General features: G+C 39.7%; 2 protein-coding genes across 2 annotated transcripts; one reads left to right on the top strand and one right to left on the bottom strand.

The window, feature by feature from the left end:
• Positions 1-3,341: 3,341 nt before the first annotated feature.
• On the bottom strand, positions 3,342-12,754 carry zgc:101744 (Receptor expression-enhancing protein 6-like). The gene is made up of 6 exons (XM_056393049.1): positions 12,637-12,754; positions 12,417-12,551; positions 8,228-8,321; positions 5,733-5,871; positions 4,278-4,446; positions 3,342-4,065 (listed from the first exon to the last, which is right to left on the bottom strand). Exons 2-6 carry the CDS (start codon positions 12,529-12,531, stop codon positions 4,028-4,030), a joined length of 555 nt encoding a protein of 184 aa, XP_056249024.1. The 5' UTR covers positions 12,532-12,551; positions 12,637-12,754; the 3' UTR covers positions 3,342-4,027.
• Positions 12,755-14,850: 2,096 nt separating this feature from the next.
• Positions 14,851-16,548, top strand: LOC130180467 (golgin subfamily A member 6-like protein 25). The gene is made up of 3 exons (XM_056394004.1): positions 14,851-14,931; positions 15,125-15,901; positions 16,018-16,548. Exons 1-3 carry the CDS (start codon positions 14,902-14,904, stop codon positions 16,426-16,428), a joined length of 1,218 nt encoding a protein of 405 aa, XP_056249979.1. The 5' UTR covers positions 14,851-14,901; the 3' UTR covers positions 16,429-16,548.
• Positions 16,549-20,726: the final 4,178 nt, after the last annotated feature.

Below are 20,726 nucleotides of genomic sequence, written 5' to 3'. Positions count from 1 at the left end.
AAAAATGCCCTGGATGGATGCAACTGTGGGAATGTCACCACAGGATCATACCAAAGCTCAAAAATGACAAAAAAAAATTAGATGAATGAGAAACTGCAAAGGTCAACTACAATACTTAATGCAGAGCCACAATCTGATCATATATAACAAAGCATGTTTAAGAAATCTGGAAGTCAAAACATCGACGGTCCCTGAGCAACAAATCATATTAAAGTAGCCCCCAATTGATGAAATTACATTCACGGTCAAAAATGTAACCTAAGCAGAGCCCCATTTCATTTCCAAATCATTCTGTCGATGTTTCAGCCACAGCCAAGTATATTGTAACTCCCAGATATCTCCAGGGCCAGGGCAGATATATACCAGCTCCACTTTGGCCCGAGAGCAGCAGAAATGAAAAGACAACTAAAATTGGTGAAATCGTGAGTGAAGTTTGGTGAGAATAAACAAGTCTGAATAGTTGGATTCATCGGATCAGATTAGGCTTTTTGCAGACAGGGATACATGAGAATGGAAATACTCCGGTTGAATGGTTTGTTTTATTAATAAGGTCATATGTGAAGTTTTCTTGGTGAGCTATTAATTAACAATGAAAAAAATCAAATCCCTGATTGTCAAATCCAGGATCAGCACCACGGACAGCGACCTCATTGTGTTTCAGCACCATGGACAGAGCAATGAATACCTGAATGCAGTGTTGTATACAGGATGTAGCCTACAGTACAGGCTACATACTACAGTACATACACAGCACACAGCAAAACAGCATGCAATCGATGGTAAAAGAGAAAAAGATGACACACAGTGTACGGGCTGGGAAACAGGAAGTATACCAGTGCAGTAGCTATAAAGACGCCCAAATGAATTCTCAACCCACGTCAGTTGAGATGAGTGAATTTCATTAATTTCGGTTAATAACACAAATAAACGTGAAAAAGCCCATCCCTGGTGCTACCAAAGGCCTACGGCCGAGGCAGACCAGGCCTTGTTTTGAGCTGTGTTAGTACGTGACGGTCTCTGTATGACTCACCAACTCTCCATCCAGTCAGGCATGGGTTTGTCCCCCTCTGTCGGCGAGCCGGGGGAACTGCAGGGCCTGCAGAGGGACAGTGGCGGTTCAGACAAGCAGACAGGGTGATTACAAGAAGCATTGATTGTTTTAGTCCAGGGGATAATGAGCAGAAGAGCGGTGGGGGAGGTGGGGGGATGTTAATGCAGGGTTAGGGAGGAGAAAATAGTCTGCTTGGACAGACGAAGGGAGGGATCCAGAGATTCAATTCAAGTGTCATTATTCACAACAAGACTTAAAATAAGCTCTGAGGCTGTAAACCTACCTTTATTTTCACAGTGATGTCTTCTTACCCTTTTAGGAGATTAGCATTTGTTTATCCTTGTGTAATCCACACCAGCATACAACAACAACAACATCAACATCAACAACAACATCAACAACTACAACAACAACTTAAGTTTCCTCATATCACTATTCAGGTATAAGAATGAACTTTAAAATCTCAAATCTCAATTTTTCAAGACAATGTATGAAAGTCCTGAAAGTGTTTGGGAAACATAGCTAAGAGTTTATCTTTGCTGCTGTGCTAGCATCACAACAATGTTAGATTATCTTATAAGCATGCTAACATTTTCCAATAAACACCAACAGTGTTTTTGCTGTGTTCACCAAAGTAAATTTAAGACTTTTTAAAGGACCTATTAAATACTAAACCACTTTTCACAAACAGGTCAAAGAATGAGATTGTAGCCAATCACATATAACAAACACTAAATTAAATGTTAATATTATGCTAAACCCAAGAAAATATATTCAACTTAAATGGAATTCAAAACCTTTCACTAACTTCTAACTTCACTTCAGCTTTTTTTTTTTTGCCCCACTGCTTTTTAAGATTATCCAAGACTTGCAGATTAACTGAATAGACAGAAAATACAGCTGAGGCAGGAATTCAGGAAGTCATTAGTTTGCAGGTTATAAACCAAATTATTTGAAAATAGTTATTAGTTATTTGACTATATCATGGCACATGTTGAAAAGTTTTTGCAATTCTTCCTGAAGGGGGAACTTGAACGTGTGTGCCAAATTTTCTTAAAATTCTTTCAGTAGTTGAGACATTTCAGACAAAAACCACAAGGGCCAAGCTTATGGATGATGCTAAAGGAAAAGTCAGAAAATCACCAAAACTGTTAAGGTTCATGCTCTGGGAACCATGGATGTCATTTCTAGAGTCACACCTCTATAGTGTGCCTAAGCAGCATGTAATAAGAAAATGCTAGCGGAAAAATGTTTGTGTATGCATAAAACTCCTTTCAAGTCTTTTTCTCTTTGTCTGTTCTCTTCAGCTCTTCTTCTAAGTCATTACAGGGCCCACACTCCATACAAAGCCTTGGATGAAACCACACAGCAACACGATGCAATTATTGGTTTCTGTGTCCCATTTCTGTTCAATCAATAACACGTCAGCTACCGGTGGCTCAGAGGATACATAACAAACACCCAGCAGACACATCTTCATAGCAGCCATTTCCAGATGGGTGCCTTCCTCTCCCTGTGGTGGTGTGTGGCCGTCGCACGAGCTCCGTCCACCATTTCCCATGCATTACATCCAGTGCACAAACACAAAGGGCCTCCCATTCAAAGCCCCTCAAGCGTGAATACAGAGCCAAACACAAATTAAAGCGTGGGTGGTTAGGCTGCCTGAAAGCCCATAAATGTACTTTAGGGTGACAGGTTAAAAGATCAAGAGGATATGTAGGATGGGAGAGAAAGTGTGCATAGCACTAGAATTTTCCCTTAAACAAATAACAACAAAATAAAACATTTCCTGCTATACCAAATTTGAAATACTAAAAAGTTTTCCACCAAATCTGTGAAATGGGTAGCAAAAATGTTTTAATTTCTACTGTAATTTCATACTAAAAACATCTGTTTAGATGTTTAATAAAAAATATAAGTAATATAAGTAAATTTCAAAGAGGGTTGGTGAAACATTTAATATTTCCCAAGACGGAGCAAGACATCTGGATACCGTTTACAATTACTGCAGATAAAGTTCATTATATTAAGGAAAATGTTGTGCTACAAAATGAGCTAGAACTGAACCTGCAGAGGTTATGGAACTAGAAATACAATTTCCTTGACTCGCCCCGCTATAAAAAAAAGAAAAGAAAAAAACAATTATAGAAATCACTGGTGTGTGAACATTGTAATTTGGACCAAATAAAATCCCATTTCCCAATTTGTGAGGAATGACACTGCTTGGAGAGAGGGCCCCAGAAGGAACAGAAATATATCTCAAAGTTTAAAGTCAGACACAGAGACACTATTTTCATTTCACCAGGATCCCAGTTTTACTGTATCATCGTTATGAGAAGATAAATTAAGACATATCAAAAGACAGAAGTCATCCAGTTAAACAGAGTGAGAACCTTCCCAATAGCTCAAACAGACTTTAAATTCTGCTTGGCACATGCGAGAATAAGGCTTATAAGAGCAATGCAGACATTACTGACATGTAAAAACTTCCAGTTTTAATTAACAATGTTAACGAAAATGCTATTTATGGACACATTTAAGGCAACCTACTTTTATACTTGTATCAGCCTCAGTTTTCTGTCACAAATGGCTCAATTAGACAACACTGACATTGTTGCTGAAACCTGCAGTTACACAATCACAATTTTTCCTATTAACGTATTTCTTTTCATTATTTTGTCACACTACAACAAAGAAAATAAGATCTCATAAAAAGGTCACAGTTTCATCGATTGTCTTAGCAGTACCGATGGCAGTAAAGTAATAAACGAGTTGTGATTTTATTTCAGGAGTGTGAAGCTTCAGTTTACCATATGATTGTGGCGGGGTCGATCATCATTCGTCATGGAAGGAGGAGGGGTGGGGGGGACGACACACAAACCAAAAGCAAAATGGCAAACACACATACACTCTCTCGATCACTTTTTCAAGTACCCAAACACACATACATGCACACACGAAGCCTTCCCGTGTTTCTCACTGGTTCTTTTCATGGTTGAGGACCTGGTTAACAGCTGATGGAAACAACAGAGAAAGAAAAATAATATATTTTGCGTAAACATAAAAAAGGTCCAAATTTACAACTGATTACCGTATTTGGGGAGATATTTTTAGAGTGTGAAACTGTGAGGTGATGCATGCGTTTGTCAGCTGCGTGAATACACAGCTGCAGTAGATGCAGTATATGAATGTAGCTGTACTTGCATGACTACTGTGGGTATCTCACCCTCCTTTGTGACGGTCTCAGTTATGATCTTAGCCTTGGCAGTCAGATCACTGACAACATTGTCCATGGCAGCCTGGTGTTTCAAGAAAAATGGCCGGATCACACGCTTGTACAAGATCTCAGAACCGTTCCACGTCACCGGAGCCATGCACCAGACCAGGAACAAACACTGAGGAAAGAGCAGAGGGCAGATCTAAGATATTAGGCTGCTGTAACTTCCTGAGGGGCCCGTAATATGGGTTTTAAGAAACAGTTATCATTTATATCAGATTCTTTGACATATATAGGCTGACTGATTAATCAATTAATAATAAAATAATATCTGTTAATGGATAACAACAATAACTGATAGTTGCAGCTGTTAAATGCACAACTTTGTGCATTCAAGAAGAGATGTGTTCTATCTTAAATGTGTGCTGTTGTATTGTTGCTGTGCTAAACAACAGGCCTATGTTTATTTACCATCATTCACTGCACAGAATGAGGCATGGTTTATTAATCCCATTTCTCCCAGGATTAAGTTTATTCATTGTAATCAAACTGTTTTAATGAAGCTGAGAAATGATGATCACGGCAATTAGGCTGAAACAACTGGATAGTGAGGTGACTCAATGGCTGAAGCAGGACTTTGTGATGACAGGGGTCCTTTTGTCTCAAAGTAATTTACAACTTGTCAGAAGCGACATGAAATGGAAAGACACTCTTTTACTCTAAATGATGGGGACTAATGTATTAATATAAATCAATCTTTGTATATGGTTTTGCATTTACTATACAGTAACAACATATTTTACAATCAATATACTGTGTGGGTTTTACAACATACATTTTAGAAAATGATACAATATGTTCACAGCTGGACGTCAGTTATATTTGGAGTGATACTGCAACATTACACTTCACAAAGAGGGAAAAGCTTTAAGATTATTTGTTTGTTTTCCCATTATATTTCAGGGGCTGTTGCACTACCATTTTTAATTCATTGTTATGTGTGGAAGCTGTGAGCAGGTCTTCTATTTACTTAGTACAATGCATTGTGGCACAACAGTGTCCATCAAAAGTTCACTCAAAAATCAAGTATTCTTTTTATTTTACTTAATTTTGTCACCTTTCCACTGTGTAATAATACCCTGGTAAAAAAAGAAGAAAAAAAAAGAAATTGTGTAGTATGGGGCAAAATAAAAAAGATTTATGAAAGTTTTCCTTATTTTGACATTACACAAATTGTCCACATGAGTGTGCTGTTGGTGAGTTATGACGTAGAGAGGCCCATAGACGTCAACCCTCATGTGATTCACCACAGTACGAATGTCTGTGGTTTCACAGCGAAAGCAGACTTAGGTCAGTTGACAACTTCATACAGAGGCGCTAAAGAGTGACAACAGTAAAACGGAAAGCAAAAAAAATAAAAAGGTACCAAATGTCACCCATACAAAAACAAAAAGGTCAGCCTACCTTGCCAGCATAGTAAAAGGGAAACCAGAAGAGGAAGATGTCAGAGAAGCTTTCAATGATGCTGAAGAGTCCATAAACAACCCAGTAAGTCAGCCACTGTGTGTCATCCTCCTTATTGGTGCTCTCAATGGCCTTAATGCTGAATGGACAGGAGGACAGGTTTGATTCAGGAGACTGATGAGGTCACAACGTGAAGAGTATATAAAGAGATTAAAACTCACTGCATTTAAAAAGGTACACTGTGGAATTTTTGACTTTTTAACTAGCTGTACTGTAGGGCATGCACTTGAGGACATGAGATGTCATGATGCAAACTTCTGCAGAGAATCATGATGCTTATCAAAAGCCTGTAGCAGTAGTGTGTTTGATAGGCAACAATGAGCACATAAATGTGGAGGAAAAAAGACAAAAGGAGAATACAGTTTCCCCCAAATAATAATAATAAAAAAAGATTTCCATGTTTTTTATGAAGTTGGAAATGTACTGAGTTTTTGTTGGGCCTGAGGGATACACACAATGTGATTTGGTGAGTGATGCTGAATGTTTAAAAACCTGATGTTTATAGTAAAAACTCCACAGGGCACCTTTAAGCAGCACTTAGGTTAAGATTTTCAATTGTGTCTCATATGCCCATTTGTTTACTGAGTTATAGGCCAGTGTAATCATTCCTTCTCTCCATAGTGGTCGTAATGGGATCCCTTCCTCACACAAGTCTAATGCAAGTAATAAAATCAACACCCTTAGGATACATCCATTAATACATTTTTGTTTTAAAACAACAATAAATGACCATTCACAAACACTGGGCATGCTTGAGCCAGTGTCAACAGCAGGCAGATTGTCTACTCTGCAGTTGATTAGTTAAACAAAATACTACGAACAAGGAACAGCAAAGGCAGTTGTATGTTAAAAAACAGAATTTAACTCCACAATAGCTGCTAGCGAAGACAACAAGGTCAGTAACGCTTGTAATTCGTTATTCATGTTGCTTTTAATCAAATCAGGGAGCGACTGTGGGTGTCTCCGTCATCGTTTCCAAACTTCTCCGTTTTTGCCCATCCAGACTGCTACGCAACCCTGGAGTTTTCAAACTAAAATGGGTCCAGCAGAGTTTCCAAAAGTCTCACTTTTAGGCATTTGAAAACTCAGGAGTAGTGTGGATGGCAGATGTAAACATAGCAAAAGAGATGCGTTTTTTAAACTATAACATAGTTGTATGGATGTAGCCTTAGTAATCACAGTCAGCCAAATAAAGGGAGCTTTTTTAAACAAATTTCTCACTTTTTGCCATTTTTCAGGGTTTTCCTTGATGAACAGCAGTGGAGGGATAGTAACACAGAGCAAACTTTGTTCTAAACAGACTTGAGACTAGACTAAACTAGTCTAGACTGGTCTAAACTAGAAAGGAGAGCAGGAATGATTAAAATGTTTTTTTTTTTTTTTAAATCTATCCTTTAAAACAGTTGTTTTATTTATTCTATTTGAATGTAACAACAACAACAACAACAACAACAACAACAGAACGAAAATATAGTTGGAAAAAACCAGTCAATGACAGTACACATTTTGACCTGCCTTAGCAGGAACAGCACAGCTGCAGTCAATAACCTTTAATAATTAATAATGGCTGCATGTGTGTCAGTTCTAAAACTCTAGTATTGTGTATAGAGGCTGGCTGGACAGAGACATTATTGTTATTGTTGAGATACACCTGTGCCTTTCCTGCAACAAGTCAAAATGTTGACTGCACTGGATTATGTATTAGAATAAAATAAGTGTTCATAAAGTAAAGAAATAAAAACTAAAAAAAAAAAAAGACTTAAAGTGGCAATCTCAAACATTTCAGCCCTGGTTGGTTTGGTGACACCTGTAGTTTCTGGTGGTAACAGCAAATGTGGTCCTGGGGGGCAGCAAGACAAACTATTGTCAGGCAATAATCGGCCTTTTTCCATCATTCTGTGAGCAATAGAGATCTGCACACAGCATGAGTCTGAACAGCAGGGCACAGTGAAAGGAGCTGCCTACCTGGCTGAGAGATTGGAGGTGTGCAGCCTGTCAACGGCACGCCTGTCACACATTTTTAATGAATGATAGCAGGAATTGCTAAGCTCACTGATAAAACATTTCATTTCCTGCGACTACCTCATAATAAGAGTCTACTTGTGTTTTGCCAGTCAAATGCTTTTAATATGAAGCCGGGCAGTTGGAAATGTTCTCTTTGCATTAGCAGCAACTTAATACAGCTTTTTCTGGGATTTGGGGTTTGTTATACTGCAAATATATAAACATGTCACTACTTTCATCAGTGGGCCATAGGTTCAGTAACCATTGTGCTGCCTCAGTGTATAGTCAGTAAATAGATAGTGACTTAACATTCATTTATTAAGATTGCCACTTTAAGTTTATTACAATTTATACATTTAAATGCATTGATTCTGTATATATATATTGTACTGTTTTACTATCTATTGACACAAGCTTAACTTCATACATACGAGAAATAAGCTGGATAGATGAAGCCAATCAGGTTGCAGAGCAGTGAGGCTCCATATCCAAACAGAAGATAGAGGCTGAGAAAACTCAGGACACCTGCAGCGGGAGAAAGATGAGAAGTAGCAGTGAAGTTAGGGCAGGAGGCGGGACAGGAAGCGGAGGGTGAGGCTATCCTGTTACTTGACAAACACATCTAATGTCAAGCGACATTAACTTGCTGTCAGCAGACTGTGTCTGATAGCAGGATGTAAGGACAGCACAGCAACAGGATTAGGAGGAGCACTGAGCACAAGTCAAACACTGATATTCAAATCCTAAAGTGGAGCTGATTTAAATATACCTCAAAGCTCACAGTCATGTGACTTATACATCTCGTGTATGTGAAAGATTCCACAAATGCCATCGGTTTTCAATAACAAAATGTGTTTTTCTATTATAGTGTATGTGTAATGTGCAAAGCAATCCCAACACATGCTGACATAGCAGGTTTGTACATAACTTGACTGTGGAGCAGAAGTGGGACCCAAGTGTAAACCTGCACAATCTACTCAATTTCAATACAGCAGCTCTGCCATAACATCTATCTTTATGAAGTTTATAATGTTCAGTTTTTGTTGACATTGTTGCAAATGTGTTCATTCAATTATGTCTATTACTCAGGTCGTTCTTAAAGGAGTTGTTGTATTGAGGTTATTTTCTGTCCTCACTATATGTACACAAGTGGGGCAGAATATTAGAAACAGGAGTGCCTAATAAAGCGGTCAATAAGTGTATATACTTTTGCTGTGCTTAAGGAAAGTTTCATTTAGAGCTGAAAATGTCTATTAATTGATGAAATCATCAACAGCAAATTAATCTGCAGCTATTTTTTAATAATCAATTAATAGTTTCTGTAATTTTTCAAAGCAAAAGTATAATGTACAGTGCAAATTATAAGGTACATCTATACAATCTAATGCAGTCCAATACAACTATTCTGCCATAAACCCCATTACATTAGTGTTAATTCAATAATGTTTCAGCTGATATAATGGACGGGATATTCAGAGGTGTTTCTATTATTCCCCCCCCCCCGCCAAGTATGTCGTCGGAGGGCAGAAATAATATTATATAAACTAACAATGTAGTCAGGCATAACACCACGTCCAACTATGACCCAAGCAAAAAACAAATAAATATATAAATTTCTGATAATGCCACCAAAAACTGAACATTACAGACTTTATAAAAAAGGTAGACATTATAGCTGAGCTGTTTTTTGGCTGCATTGCTTACTTTAATCCCTCAGAGGCTTAAACAGCCTGCTGGTTAGCTGGCAGCAAGAAACTGACTTCGTAATAAATACACTGCAGTCTGACCAGCCATTTTAGCTTGTCCATTTCTTTTTAAGTGACAGTGCATGGTTCCTCTTAATGTTGAAGGATATTTTACATTTCTTCAAAACACTTTTAGGCTTGTAAAACAATTTCAAATCCAAGATCTTTTGCAGAGCTTTTGTGTCTGTGGGAACTTGTTTTAATGCAAACCCGGAAACAGGTATAGGGTAATACAGGACAAGAGGAATGACCGTATCACCCTAAAGCAGCTGTAGATGCAGTATAATGCCATATATCATTCAAATGAATGCAAAACTCAACTTTTGATATAAAATTCAACTGCAACAAACACAATGAATTCATGCAGGTATCCAAAGCACTAAAAGCCTTTCATACCGTTTCAACTATTTCCTGCTGCCTGCTCTTTACATCTCATTTGTTTGTCCCAGCTCATATACAAATATCCATGCAGTTCCAAGTCTGTCCAGCTCTCTTTCATGAAGGAAACTGGAAGAACTGGTTGAAACAGAAGACCCTAGACCCAGCAACACAACAACAAATCATAAACCAATGCTTTTCATTAGTCAGTGATGATTAATAAAAAACCGACTCCTTTTACTGTCCAACATCTTCAAATCTGCATGCCATCTGGCGCCATGCTGTGACTAAGCAACTCCTGCACTGCTCTAAGAAAATAAACAACGAATGCATCCACGTGACATTGTAGATTTTACAGCCTTAAATGAAAACACATGTCTTTCTTGTGGAAAAACTGAAAATAAGGACAGACGCCATTACGCAGTTGTGTAATCCTGTAATGCACTGTATGACTCAAACTATTCATTATAGAGTTGCACGACTTGTAATTTAGCTACAAATCCAGTTCCTCTTATCATCACAAAAACCTACTGTTGAGAGACCAGAGGGAGAAGGGTTTTACATACATGAAGTTAACAAACAACAGCCACTCACTCTGTGAGTTTGGCTGCATGCACAGCAGAGATGAGACCTCTCTACTCCAGTCAGCACATAAGTCTCAAGTGTCACAAGAGTCAGAATGAACTTGAGACGTTTCTCAGCTAAACAGAGGACAGTCACACAACTTTGTAACTGTGCTCAACTAACATGCCTGGATCAAGGTAAAGTACACGATGATGTTGTGAGCCAGCGGGAAGGAATTTCTTGTATGCAGCCCATTATCAGTGTACAGGTTTGTAACAAGCCTGCAATGTGGTCAAAGTATCAAATGAGGGGCTGGTGCCTCACTCACAAGCTAACAAGTCAGTTCTGCAAGCATGACAGGCCATGGTATAATTTGCTCTGTCCTGGTCTACCTTCTGCTAACTGCAGGGTAGGGATGAGTCAAGTGGTATTTGCATACAATCCACAGTATTTGTTTTGTGAGCCAGTTTGGTGGTGTGTGTGGGACAAAAAAAAAAACTGAAGTATTTAAATGCAGATCTGACTGAGCTTCAACTGACACCAACTGAATCGGTTAAATTGGCATTTTGTGATCATATGATCATTTAAGGCAATGGTGTCTCAGACCCAAGGCTTCTTCTTTTTCTCAACTACAATGCTGATTAGAGCCAGGCCTACAAATGGGTAGGAGCTATATATCAGCCTTAGTTTGCTTATCAAAGATACATCAGTATTATAGAAAATGTCAGCTGGTAAGAACCTAGAAACCGCAGTTCAGAGATGCCAGAGATGTGTTTGTGGTAGTTTACAATACAGCTGCAACTCACAGTTGTTTTCATTATTGAGAAGCTGGGACCAGAAAACCATAGCCATTTTTCTTGACCAGTTCTTAAAAAGCCAAATTTAAACAGGCTCTTACCAAAAACCTTTAGTCTTTCTTATGTTTAAAAATGAGCATCTGCCTCCAAAAATCAACACCTATCATGATGAGATTATTTCTATCAAGTGCTATATTTGATGTTGTAAACTCTATCTGAAAATAGCAAAGCATCTTCAGGGTTTATTTGCAATCATGCTTGTGCTCCAAATCTGATACAGTGCAGCTAAATACAGGCAAAACATTTCACATAAAGCATCCAACACCCGTGGACATTTGCATCCTCTGTGACCTTGAAATTGTTTGTTTAAATGCAATACTTGTGTTCGGCTGTCAACTCTGATCAATTCTGAGTAAAGACAGTAGCTTTGAATGCGGGTCACCCTGGCTAACATGTTTCCTGTAGCTGAGTGGCATTGTAGATGAAATGTTGCCTGCATAGCCTGAGGTGTTTGGTCTTTATTGACTGTGCAAACTGAATACAGAGCAGTGTCAAAACACAACTCCAAAAACCTAATTGATAGAGTAGCCTGTCGTTGAATAACCAGTCATCCTAGAGTCCCCTCCCATCTCTGCCACCCCACTGGATATTTCAGGACGTGATAAAAATACCCCTGGGAGGTGTGGTGGTGTAAGTGGTGGGGTCCACGGGATACTGGAGGCAGTTCATTCAGCAGCAATATTTTGAAATAGGTTTGTGTAAGGCGCATTATAAACCACCTCTAATCTTGTAATGTAGCATAAAGGTCTGAGCTGGATGCACTTTGATATTGGAGAAGGGTAATAAAGTGAGCCAGCAGAGAGTGGCACAGGATATGAAACCACACTGAAAAGTCAAGTACTCATGCAACAGTGTGCCCACAACCGCCTGCCATTGCAGAATGAATGGCAACTTTTGTCAGTTAAACATACCAGCGTTAGCTTTGTGGCTTGTTTGCTACACACGAAGAATGTGGTACGTTTTTCTATGAGACGTTAACGCCTGAGCTAGTTCGTAATTCTCTCCAGCAGGTTAAAGTGCATTCGAGCATTTAAGAAGGTTTATCCAAATCTTTTCTTTCTTTTTCTTTAACATACCCAAGGTGATATACTCCCTCTTCACTCCCGTTTTTTGTTCCAGCGTCGCCAACTGATCTGTCACAAAGTTCTTCTCATGGAGCAGAGTCACAAAGCGTCCCTTCAACTGACTCATTTTCGGGCTTTTCCTTGAGCCTGTGGTCGACACACACACAAAGCAAATGTTACACGTGTCGACGCTTGAGGTATTTATGATAAAACAAAACGGTATTTTACTGACCTTGGATTAATAGTTTGCCCGAAAACTTGCAGCTGGCTGACTGATTGTTTAGTTGGCTGCTGACTCCGCCGCTGAGTTGCGGTAACAGACAGACTGTGGGGGGAGGAGTTTGAAAAGCACCTACTGACCAATCACGGAGCTCCGTGGAGTAACGTTTACTGCAGCAGGTGAAAAAAACGGTTTGTACTATGGACTGAGGGTGGGAGACGTATCCAGGTGCTTTCCTTAAATTAAAGTATAAGACTGTAAAATCACAAAGCGTGAGCATAATGAAATCACTGTTTTTCAGAATTCACAAGATGATTATCTAAAAATTTTCTGTAGGAAAAAAATCCTCTATTTTTCTGAATTAAGAGGCTCATTATCTTATAATTCTGAGAAAAGTTTTTCTTAAAAAGAAGACAGACGATTTTTTTCTCAAGTGAATGCATGAGAAAAAAAAACTTCATTCAGAATCATTTTTGAGTAAAAGTAAAGAAGTATAAAGTATCATAATTAAAAAGCACTCATTTAAAAGAAAGAAGAAGAAAAAAAACAGACTGAGTATGACAAAATTACGGATGCAATGGTGTGGACGCATTTAATACCTACAGTTGCCCAGATGGAACTATTTATTACTACTTTATGTAAATATGTTGGGGTCGGCCACCTCCAAAGTGAGGTATCGTGAAATGAATTGGTGAATTGGTTTATAATATTTCAAGTCTCTCGTGAAATAATATCTGAAACAGGTTTTGCTGGCTGCAATCATGATTTCTTCATAATGGGATTTCAGTGTAAGTGATGGGGGGCAAAGTCCACAGTGCTTGTTTTGTTTTAAAATGAATTCAAAAGTTCATCTCGAACTAATATGAGACTTCCAAAGTTGTGTCTTTTTTGAATAAAGTTCCTCTCTTTCTATTTTTAGTCATTTAGATTGAACCGTCTGAGCAGTTAAACAGAGAAATCTTTCTTTGGTGGAAGTGCTAATGACTAATGGATTTATGAAACATGTGACAAGGGGCCCCAAGTAAACACTTGTTTTTTTTGTAAAGGGTCACAAATCAAAACAGGGTGGTAATTACTGGTTTAAACTTCAACAAAAGATTATACTTTATAAATTTAAACAATATTTTGTGAATGAAATTTAATCTAAAAATAAGTACTACCTATTGCTGGAATCATATTTGAGTAAAAGTAAATATGTATAAAGTAGGGCTATCATAATTAAAAAGTTTTTTTAAAAAGAAGAAAAAGATTGGTATATGATTCTGTATGTATATTTACATTATAAAATTACAGATGCACCAGTGAGTAAGCAGCATTCTAGGGCTACAGCTGAAAAGATAGACCTAGTTTAAACTACTTTATATGCATATGTTTTACCCATTGGTTCCCACCTTAGGGGTTGGACCCCTCCAAGGGGTAACCAGATAAATGGGGGTGACATGATGGATGTCACAAGTGAATTGGTTAATATTTCAAGTTTGTCTTGAAAAAATAACCAGGTGTACATATTAACACTGAAACAGGTTTTGCTGGCTGTAATCATTCATTCTGTTACTATGATTTCTTCATACTTTGATTCCAGTGTAAGTGATGTGGGGGCAAACTCCACAGTAATTATTTGGTTAAAAAAGGAATTTAAAATTTCATTTCAAGCTAATATTAGGCTTCCAAAGTTATGTCTTCTTTGAATAAAGGTCCCCTTTTTCTATTTTCAGTCATTTAGATTAAACTGTCTGAGCAGTTAAACAGAGAAATCTTTCTTTGGTGGAAGTGCTAATGACTAATGGATTCATGAAACATGTGACAAGGGGCCCCAAGTAAACACTGTATTTAGTAAAGGGTCACAAACAAAAAAGGGTGGAAATTACTGGTTTAAACTTCAACAAAAGATTGTATTTTATAAGCTTAATAAATATTTTTTATATTTAAAATCAATCTAAAAATAAGAAGTAACTACAGCTGTCAGATAAATGTAGAGTAAAAACTACAATATTTGCTTCTGAAGATGAAGTATGTGAATTATTGATGCTTTGTTTCTGTTGACAGAAAGTCTTAACCCACATCATCATCATCAGTTAATGATCAGAACTTTCTGATTCTTCTGTGTCAGTGACATCACAAAGATGGAACAGTCTAGAACCGTCTCCTCCAAACAGTTTAACTTTCACTCAGTACTTCACCTGACCATCAGTCAACTCCAGTCACCAGTGATCAACTACTGTCAACCTACACAGTCAAACAACAATACAACCTTCACCATCTCTTTGTCCAGTCATCATGGAAGGGAGATACAACCTGAGGCCCAGGGTAAGATCTTCTCATTCAACCAAGAGAAACTTGTTTGGTCAACCTTTTTTTCACCACTGCACTAAAGCAGGAGCCAGTCTGCTCTTTCTCTTCTTCATATTTGTTCTAAATGCTGAAGAGAAACAAGAAATCATTTTATAATTTTGCAGACATGAGGATGATCAGACACTTGTTGTGTTTTCATGTATTTCAGGCCTCTGGTAGAGTGCAGACTAACAACACTAGGAGGCCCCAGCATTATGTGCCACCTGCAGGAGTGCCTCCCAGCTCAGACGTGAACTCCCTCAGACAAGCCCTTCTCTCAGCTGAAGAGTGCAATATGAAGCTGGCCTCTGAAAACACTGCATTGAGGCAGCAGTTTGCCAACCTGCAGGGAGAAAATCACAAATTGATGCACGAGAATCGCTGCCTGCAAGGGACGCTGGGTAGGAAGCTGCACATGGCCAAACAGAGGGTCAATGATTTGGAAAAGGCTCTGGAGGTCACAAAGTCAGGCCCAGATCACAACAATTGGGAGGAAAGAGTCAGAGAGAAGGAAAGAGAACTCTCTTCACTTCGAGAAACCCTCAGTGCACAGAAGGAGGAGACAGAGAAAGTCAGAGATTCATGGATGAAGGACTGTGACAAGATGAAGGCTGCCTTTGAGGAGGAATTAAAAATGGTCAAGTCAACGTGCGACACCCAGAGGAGCAGTGACCTGCAGGAAATTCAAGCTAATTGTGAGAGGAAGGTGAACCAGCTGCAAGAGGAGATGACAGAGAAGGACACTCAGATCAGCACCATGAGAAATGAGATTAAAACTCTGAACGAGAAGTTCAAGAAGGAGCTAGTGGAAAGGGAGGAGAGCTGGGAAAGGAGGCAGAAGGAAGCGGAGAAACTGTGGGCCCAACGAGAAGATGCCCTTGTGAAAAAGGCGAGCGAAGCAGAGGAGGAACTGAAGACTGTGATAGTTAAAAGCATCAATCTTCAGGTATGCTACTTCACTTTAACATTTCTTTGGTCTGATGGCTCTTTGGTTTAGAACAGCTTAATTTCAGAATTAGCCTTTTTCAAAGTTCAATAGAATATAATGTGTTTCTCCTTCAGGAGCTCGTCCTTAAAAAGAAGAAGAAGAAGGAGAAGAAGCGAGGCCTCTGGAGCAGAGAGAGAGAAACAAGCAGCCGTGTGGAGGAGGAGACTGCAGGGTGTTCTGCTCAGGCTGGACAGGAAGGAAAAAAGAAGGAGAAGGAGGAGAAGAAGGAGAGCAGGAGAGGCTTCTGGGGCAAGAACAAAGAAAAAAGCAACGGTGACAAGGAGGCTTCAGTGTGTCTGACTCAGACCGGACAGGAGCAGAAAGAGAAAGACAAAATAAAGAGGAGAGGAAGCCTCTGGAGCAAAAAGAAGCAAGAAACCAGCTTTGAGGAGGAGGAGGAGGAGGCTGCAGTGTGTCAGGCTGAGGTCGGACAGGACGAGGAGATAAAGGAGAAGAAACGGAGCTACTGGAGCTGGGCTCGCTAGAAGGAAAGCAGCCACAGTGACAGTAAAGTGGAGGAAGGTGATGGACGGCAGTGAAGCATCCATCCTGCACCCACCCTGACCCCCCACCCTACCCCTACTCCTATCCTCCTATCCTGCACCCCCCACCCCCACTGCCTTTACCTCTACCCCCACTGCGTTTGCCCCTTTACCCCTTTACCCCTACCTCTACCCACACCCCCACTCCCTTTATCCCTTCACCCCTTCACCCCTTCACCCCTTCACCCTAACATTCTCGTAAATATTCTTGTAAATATGAATAAAAATTGCAAATAACCTGTAAAACAGAGACTAACAGGTTAAGCCTGTTTATTTGAGCTGTTTTCTCTTCGAGTTCACTCTTTATGTGTTTGATGTGAACAGGTGAGTATCTTCTAATGTCACAGCTGGATTAACACACTGATGTCACATGATCTTGAAAATATCTAAGGACTGAATACAAAATGAATATGATGCCAACATGGAGTTGTTATGAACCTGAAGTGTCAGCAGAGGGCAGTGTGCTCCTGCTCATCAGCACAGAGACCTTTGGGAGCTTTGCAAAGACAGAAACAGCAGAGAGATGAGGAACAGAAAGTCTCAGGTTTCTACATGTGCTGAATCAGTCCACATGGAGATAAAACCTGCTCCTCCTCCACCTCATCTGTCCCTCTCAGTTTCATAAAGACAGCTGTGCTCACATTTACTTTGCATGACTTTTATGCATCACTGCTCCTCAGAGTTTAAGTTCTTCAGTCACAGAGAGTCTGAACTGTTTTCATGCATTCACACTGAAAACTGCATCAGGATGATGTCGACAATAACTCTGCTTGTTGTCTTGGGTTTTCTGTGTCAGGGTGAGAAAGTTTTAGGATTTATCTAAGATTTTTAAAATATCAAATGTTAATATTTGGTGCAAATGTAATTTACTTTCTATTTTGCTTCAAATCTAGTCTTAATTTATTTCTTAATTTGTTATAATTTAAAACACTGATTCTCAAGAATTATTTTTCATTTCTCATTTCAGAGTCTTCTGACTCATTTTCTGACTCAGACTGACAAATCCAAGTCTGTGAGTCTTGGGGCGACTGTGACCATCAGCGCCACAGGGAGTTCAAACATTGGTGATGATCTGAGTTGGTACCTTCAGAAACCTGGACAGGCTCCAAAACTTCTGATATACACAGCATCAACTCTAAACTCAGGAACTCCGTCTAGATTCAGTGGCAGTAGATCTGGTTCTCACTACACTTTAACCATCAGTGTTCAGGCTGAAGATGCAGGAGATTACTACTGTCTTGGTGCTCATGGCGATGGGACGTTCACACAGTGATTTGTAGTCGTACAAAAACCTCCCTCAGTCAGACTGCAGAGACACTGAGCCGTTAGAGCAGGAAGAGACTCTGACACAGACCACTGAACACAGAGCTGACAATCACCTCACCAAACATGAAATACAGATTCATGAATGAGCATATTTTACATAGGTTTTTATATTTATAATAAAAAAGTGTGAGAGAAATTGTTATAATCAAAATACCATGGTGTTAATCTTCTACAGAGGATACTGTCAGTAGAAGTTGTGAAAAACCGAGAAACATGAATCAAGATGAAGATGTTTTTGTCATTGCTAAAAAAACAAACACATTTTCAGGAAAACTGTTATTTGCTTTTTTGCATGAGACCACTCTCATATCCAGACCGGCACTCTGGTAGAACTGATAAATGCCAGATTAGCCAGCCCACCAGGGGTCTGCAAGGGCACCAGTCACTTGATGTCCGAACATTTTGCATGCCCAAAATCAAAAGAGTTGAACAATCCAAACCAGATCACTAAAAATCCCCTTGTAAAGAAATTGTTTCAATGCAAAAATGGCACCAAATGTGCATGGCTTACATTCATAGAAAAAAAGACACTGGTTTGTTCAGTAGGGTTATGTTTAACGTTAGCAAGTTCTTCCTGTAACAAGTGGAATGAATGACTGGAGACACATTGATGAAAGAACTGAGGGACATGGGAAAACTGTCCATGGTTTTAGCCCAACCACCATGGTGTTGCCAACTTGACATCTATTGCTTAGCCTATGTTTCAAATAATCCGATATCGTAGTGATATGTTGGGGGGAAATGGGGCCGGTCTAGACCAAAATTGAGCACTTAACACGCAGCTGACAGTAACGTCACCAAACACTAAATACAAATTCACATTTGTATTGCTTTATTTTGTTTTTTTTAAATATATTTTTCATTTTTACCTGATGTGAAACAAGCAGCATTTCTCCTGATGTTGTGTCCCACGTTGCCTTCAGTCTGTTGAGAGCAGAGAAATCATTTCCATAGAGAGGAGGCTTTGCATCGTCAGCTGATCCTCCAGTGAACTGAGAAGGTTTATAGTCCTGTGAGTTGAACAGTGCAGGACTCAGATCTGTCAGTCAACACAGCAGAAAGCACAACCACCATGACTCTCATCACCATCCTCATCTGGACGCTGGCCTGCTGCTGTTTTACAGGTTGATTCACTCAGCAACATTTGAAACATGATGTGCTGCCTTTGCTCTCATTTCTTTCTGCTGATAAATGAATGATTTGTTTTTGTCAGCAGGATGCAGCGGTCAGGTGACTGTGACTCAGCCTCCAGTAGAGACAACTACTCCAGGATCCACTGTCACTCTCACCTGTAAAACCAGCCGAGCTGTTGCAACATGTAGTGGTAAACCCTGTATGTTCTGGTACCAACAGAAATCTGGACAGACTCCAAAGCTCCTAATAAAATATGCGAGCACACTTCATTCAGGAACACCAGCTCGGTTTAGTGGTAGTGGAAGCAGCTCTGACTTCAGTTTGACCATCAGTGGAGTTCAGACTGAAGATCTTGGAGATTACTACTGCTTTAGTGACCATGGCAGTGGAGTGCTCACACAGTGATATAGAGTCGTACAAAAACCTCCCTCAGTCAGACTGAAGTGAAAACAGCCTGCTGCAGGTGCAGAGGGTTGGTGAAGAGACTGTGAGGAGGAGAACTGGTTCAGTGAACACAACACAAGAGTCATCAAGCAGAACCACAATGAACCTAAATAGAACTGAAACAAACTCAGAGTCATTTTCTAACATGAAGCTTTAATTTAAATTCTCATCATCAAATCTCATCCATTAAGAACAGGATCGTTGTTATCAACATTTCCACTAATAGTGAAAAATGTTCAACAGCATTTTCACTAATAGTTTTATATTCGAGAAAAATCAAATGGTTTACAAATGATAAAACTATTGTACTTAAATCTTGATTGATATATATTGATGAACAGACGTGACTTGAGGATGAAGGACGTCTGATGGAAGATAAATTGTGATCAAGTGTGAACTTCACATGAATGATATAAAGCAAAATAAACACAGAGACAGTGAATTATTATAAGCTGTTTAGTTTTATTGTTTAGATGAAAATGTTGACAGACATTATGAGAATAATAACTTTGAAGCAGAATATGAGTGAGATTAGTTACAGGAAGCTGCAGGCACATTAAAACACAATGATGAGTTAGCAGAAATATGTGAAGAGAAGAGATCTGTAGCTTCATCAAGATCTCTATCAAAGAAGCAGCATCACCTCCAGACAGGAAGTGTTGCTGAAGCTCTACTCTGAGCAGCGGTCAGGCTCCAGGGTTTGAGTGACAGGGCTCTGTCCAGTCAGACCGGCCTCACAGCTCACTGAGCCCGCCTTCCTCCACTGGTCTGCAGGGAGGCTCAGGGTGCTGCTCCAGCTGTAATGGCCGTCCCTCCCCAGGTCCTCCAGGCTGTTTGACACCCCTGAGGAGCTGCTGCTGCCCCCCACCTTCCAGCCCAGCCTCCAGGCTGAGGGGAAGCCTCCGCTGGCCACACACACCACTGTGGCACTGCCCTTCTGCAGCTCCTCTACGGAGGGGGGGAGGACGGTCAGGGTGGGCCGCACCACCCCCACTGGAGGAGAGAGAGGGGGGAGAAAAGACAAAGGAATGAGAATGAAGGCTTGGTAATAAAGAAACACGACATACTGCTCATTTCTTGTGTCTGATCAAATGAAACAGAAGAACTTGTTCTACTGTTGCTCTCATAAATCACTCAGCATCAGACCATCAGCCACATGATTCAAGTGGGTAAAGGCTGATTGATAATGATTATTGATGACATCTTCACATGTGTTTGATAATGTGTGACAGTGTATAACTCATCCCTGTGAAGATTTTCTCTGTTTAAAGTGACAGAGCTGAAACACTCATGTGAAGACAGTTCAAACCTTTGTCATCTGTCTCTTTCACTTCCTT

The sequence above is a fragment of the Seriola aureovittata genome, chromosome 13 (assembly GCF_021018895.1).
Source record: "Seriola aureovittata isolate HTS-2021-v1 ecotype China chromosome 13, ASM2101889v1, whole genome shotgun sequence".
NCBI classification, from domain to species: domain Eukaryota; kingdom Metazoa; phylum Chordata; class Actinopteri; order Carangiformes; family Carangidae; genus Seriola; species Seriola aureovittata.
The sequence above is the reverse complement of the archived record's forward strand: the minus strand, read 5'-3'. Positions and strand labels throughout refer to the sequence as shown.

What these genes read in the sequence shown, in the direction of transcription:
- LOC130180467 (XM_056394004.1), top strand. Translation starts at nt 14,902, where the DNA reads ATGGAAGGGAGATACAACCTGAGGCCCAGG. An exon ending in GATACAACCTGAGGCCCAGG is followed by an intron (nt 14,932 to 15,124) that starts GTAAGATCTTCT and finishes CATGTATTTCAG; the next exon opens with GCCTCTGGTAGAGTGCAGAC. An exon ending in TTAAAAGCATCAATCTTCAG is followed by an intron (nt 15,902 to 16,017) that starts GTATGCTACTTC and finishes TTTCTCCTTCAG; the next exon opens with GAGCTCGTCCTTAAAAAGAA.
- zgc:101744 (XM_056393049.1), bottom strand. Translation starts at nt 12,531, where the DNA reads ATGAGTCAGTTGAAGGGACGCTTTGTGACTCTGCTCCATGAGAAGAAC. An exon ending in GAGGGAGTATATCACCTTGG is followed by an intron (nt 8,322 to 12,416) that starts GTATGTTAAAGA and finishes CTCCCGCTGCAG; the next exon opens with GTGTCCTGAGTTTTCTCAGC. An exon ending in ATCTATCCAGCTTATTTCTC is followed by an intron (nt 5,872 to 8,227) that starts GTATGTATGAAG and finishes CTGTCCATTCAG; the next exon opens with CATTAAGGCCATTGAGAGCA.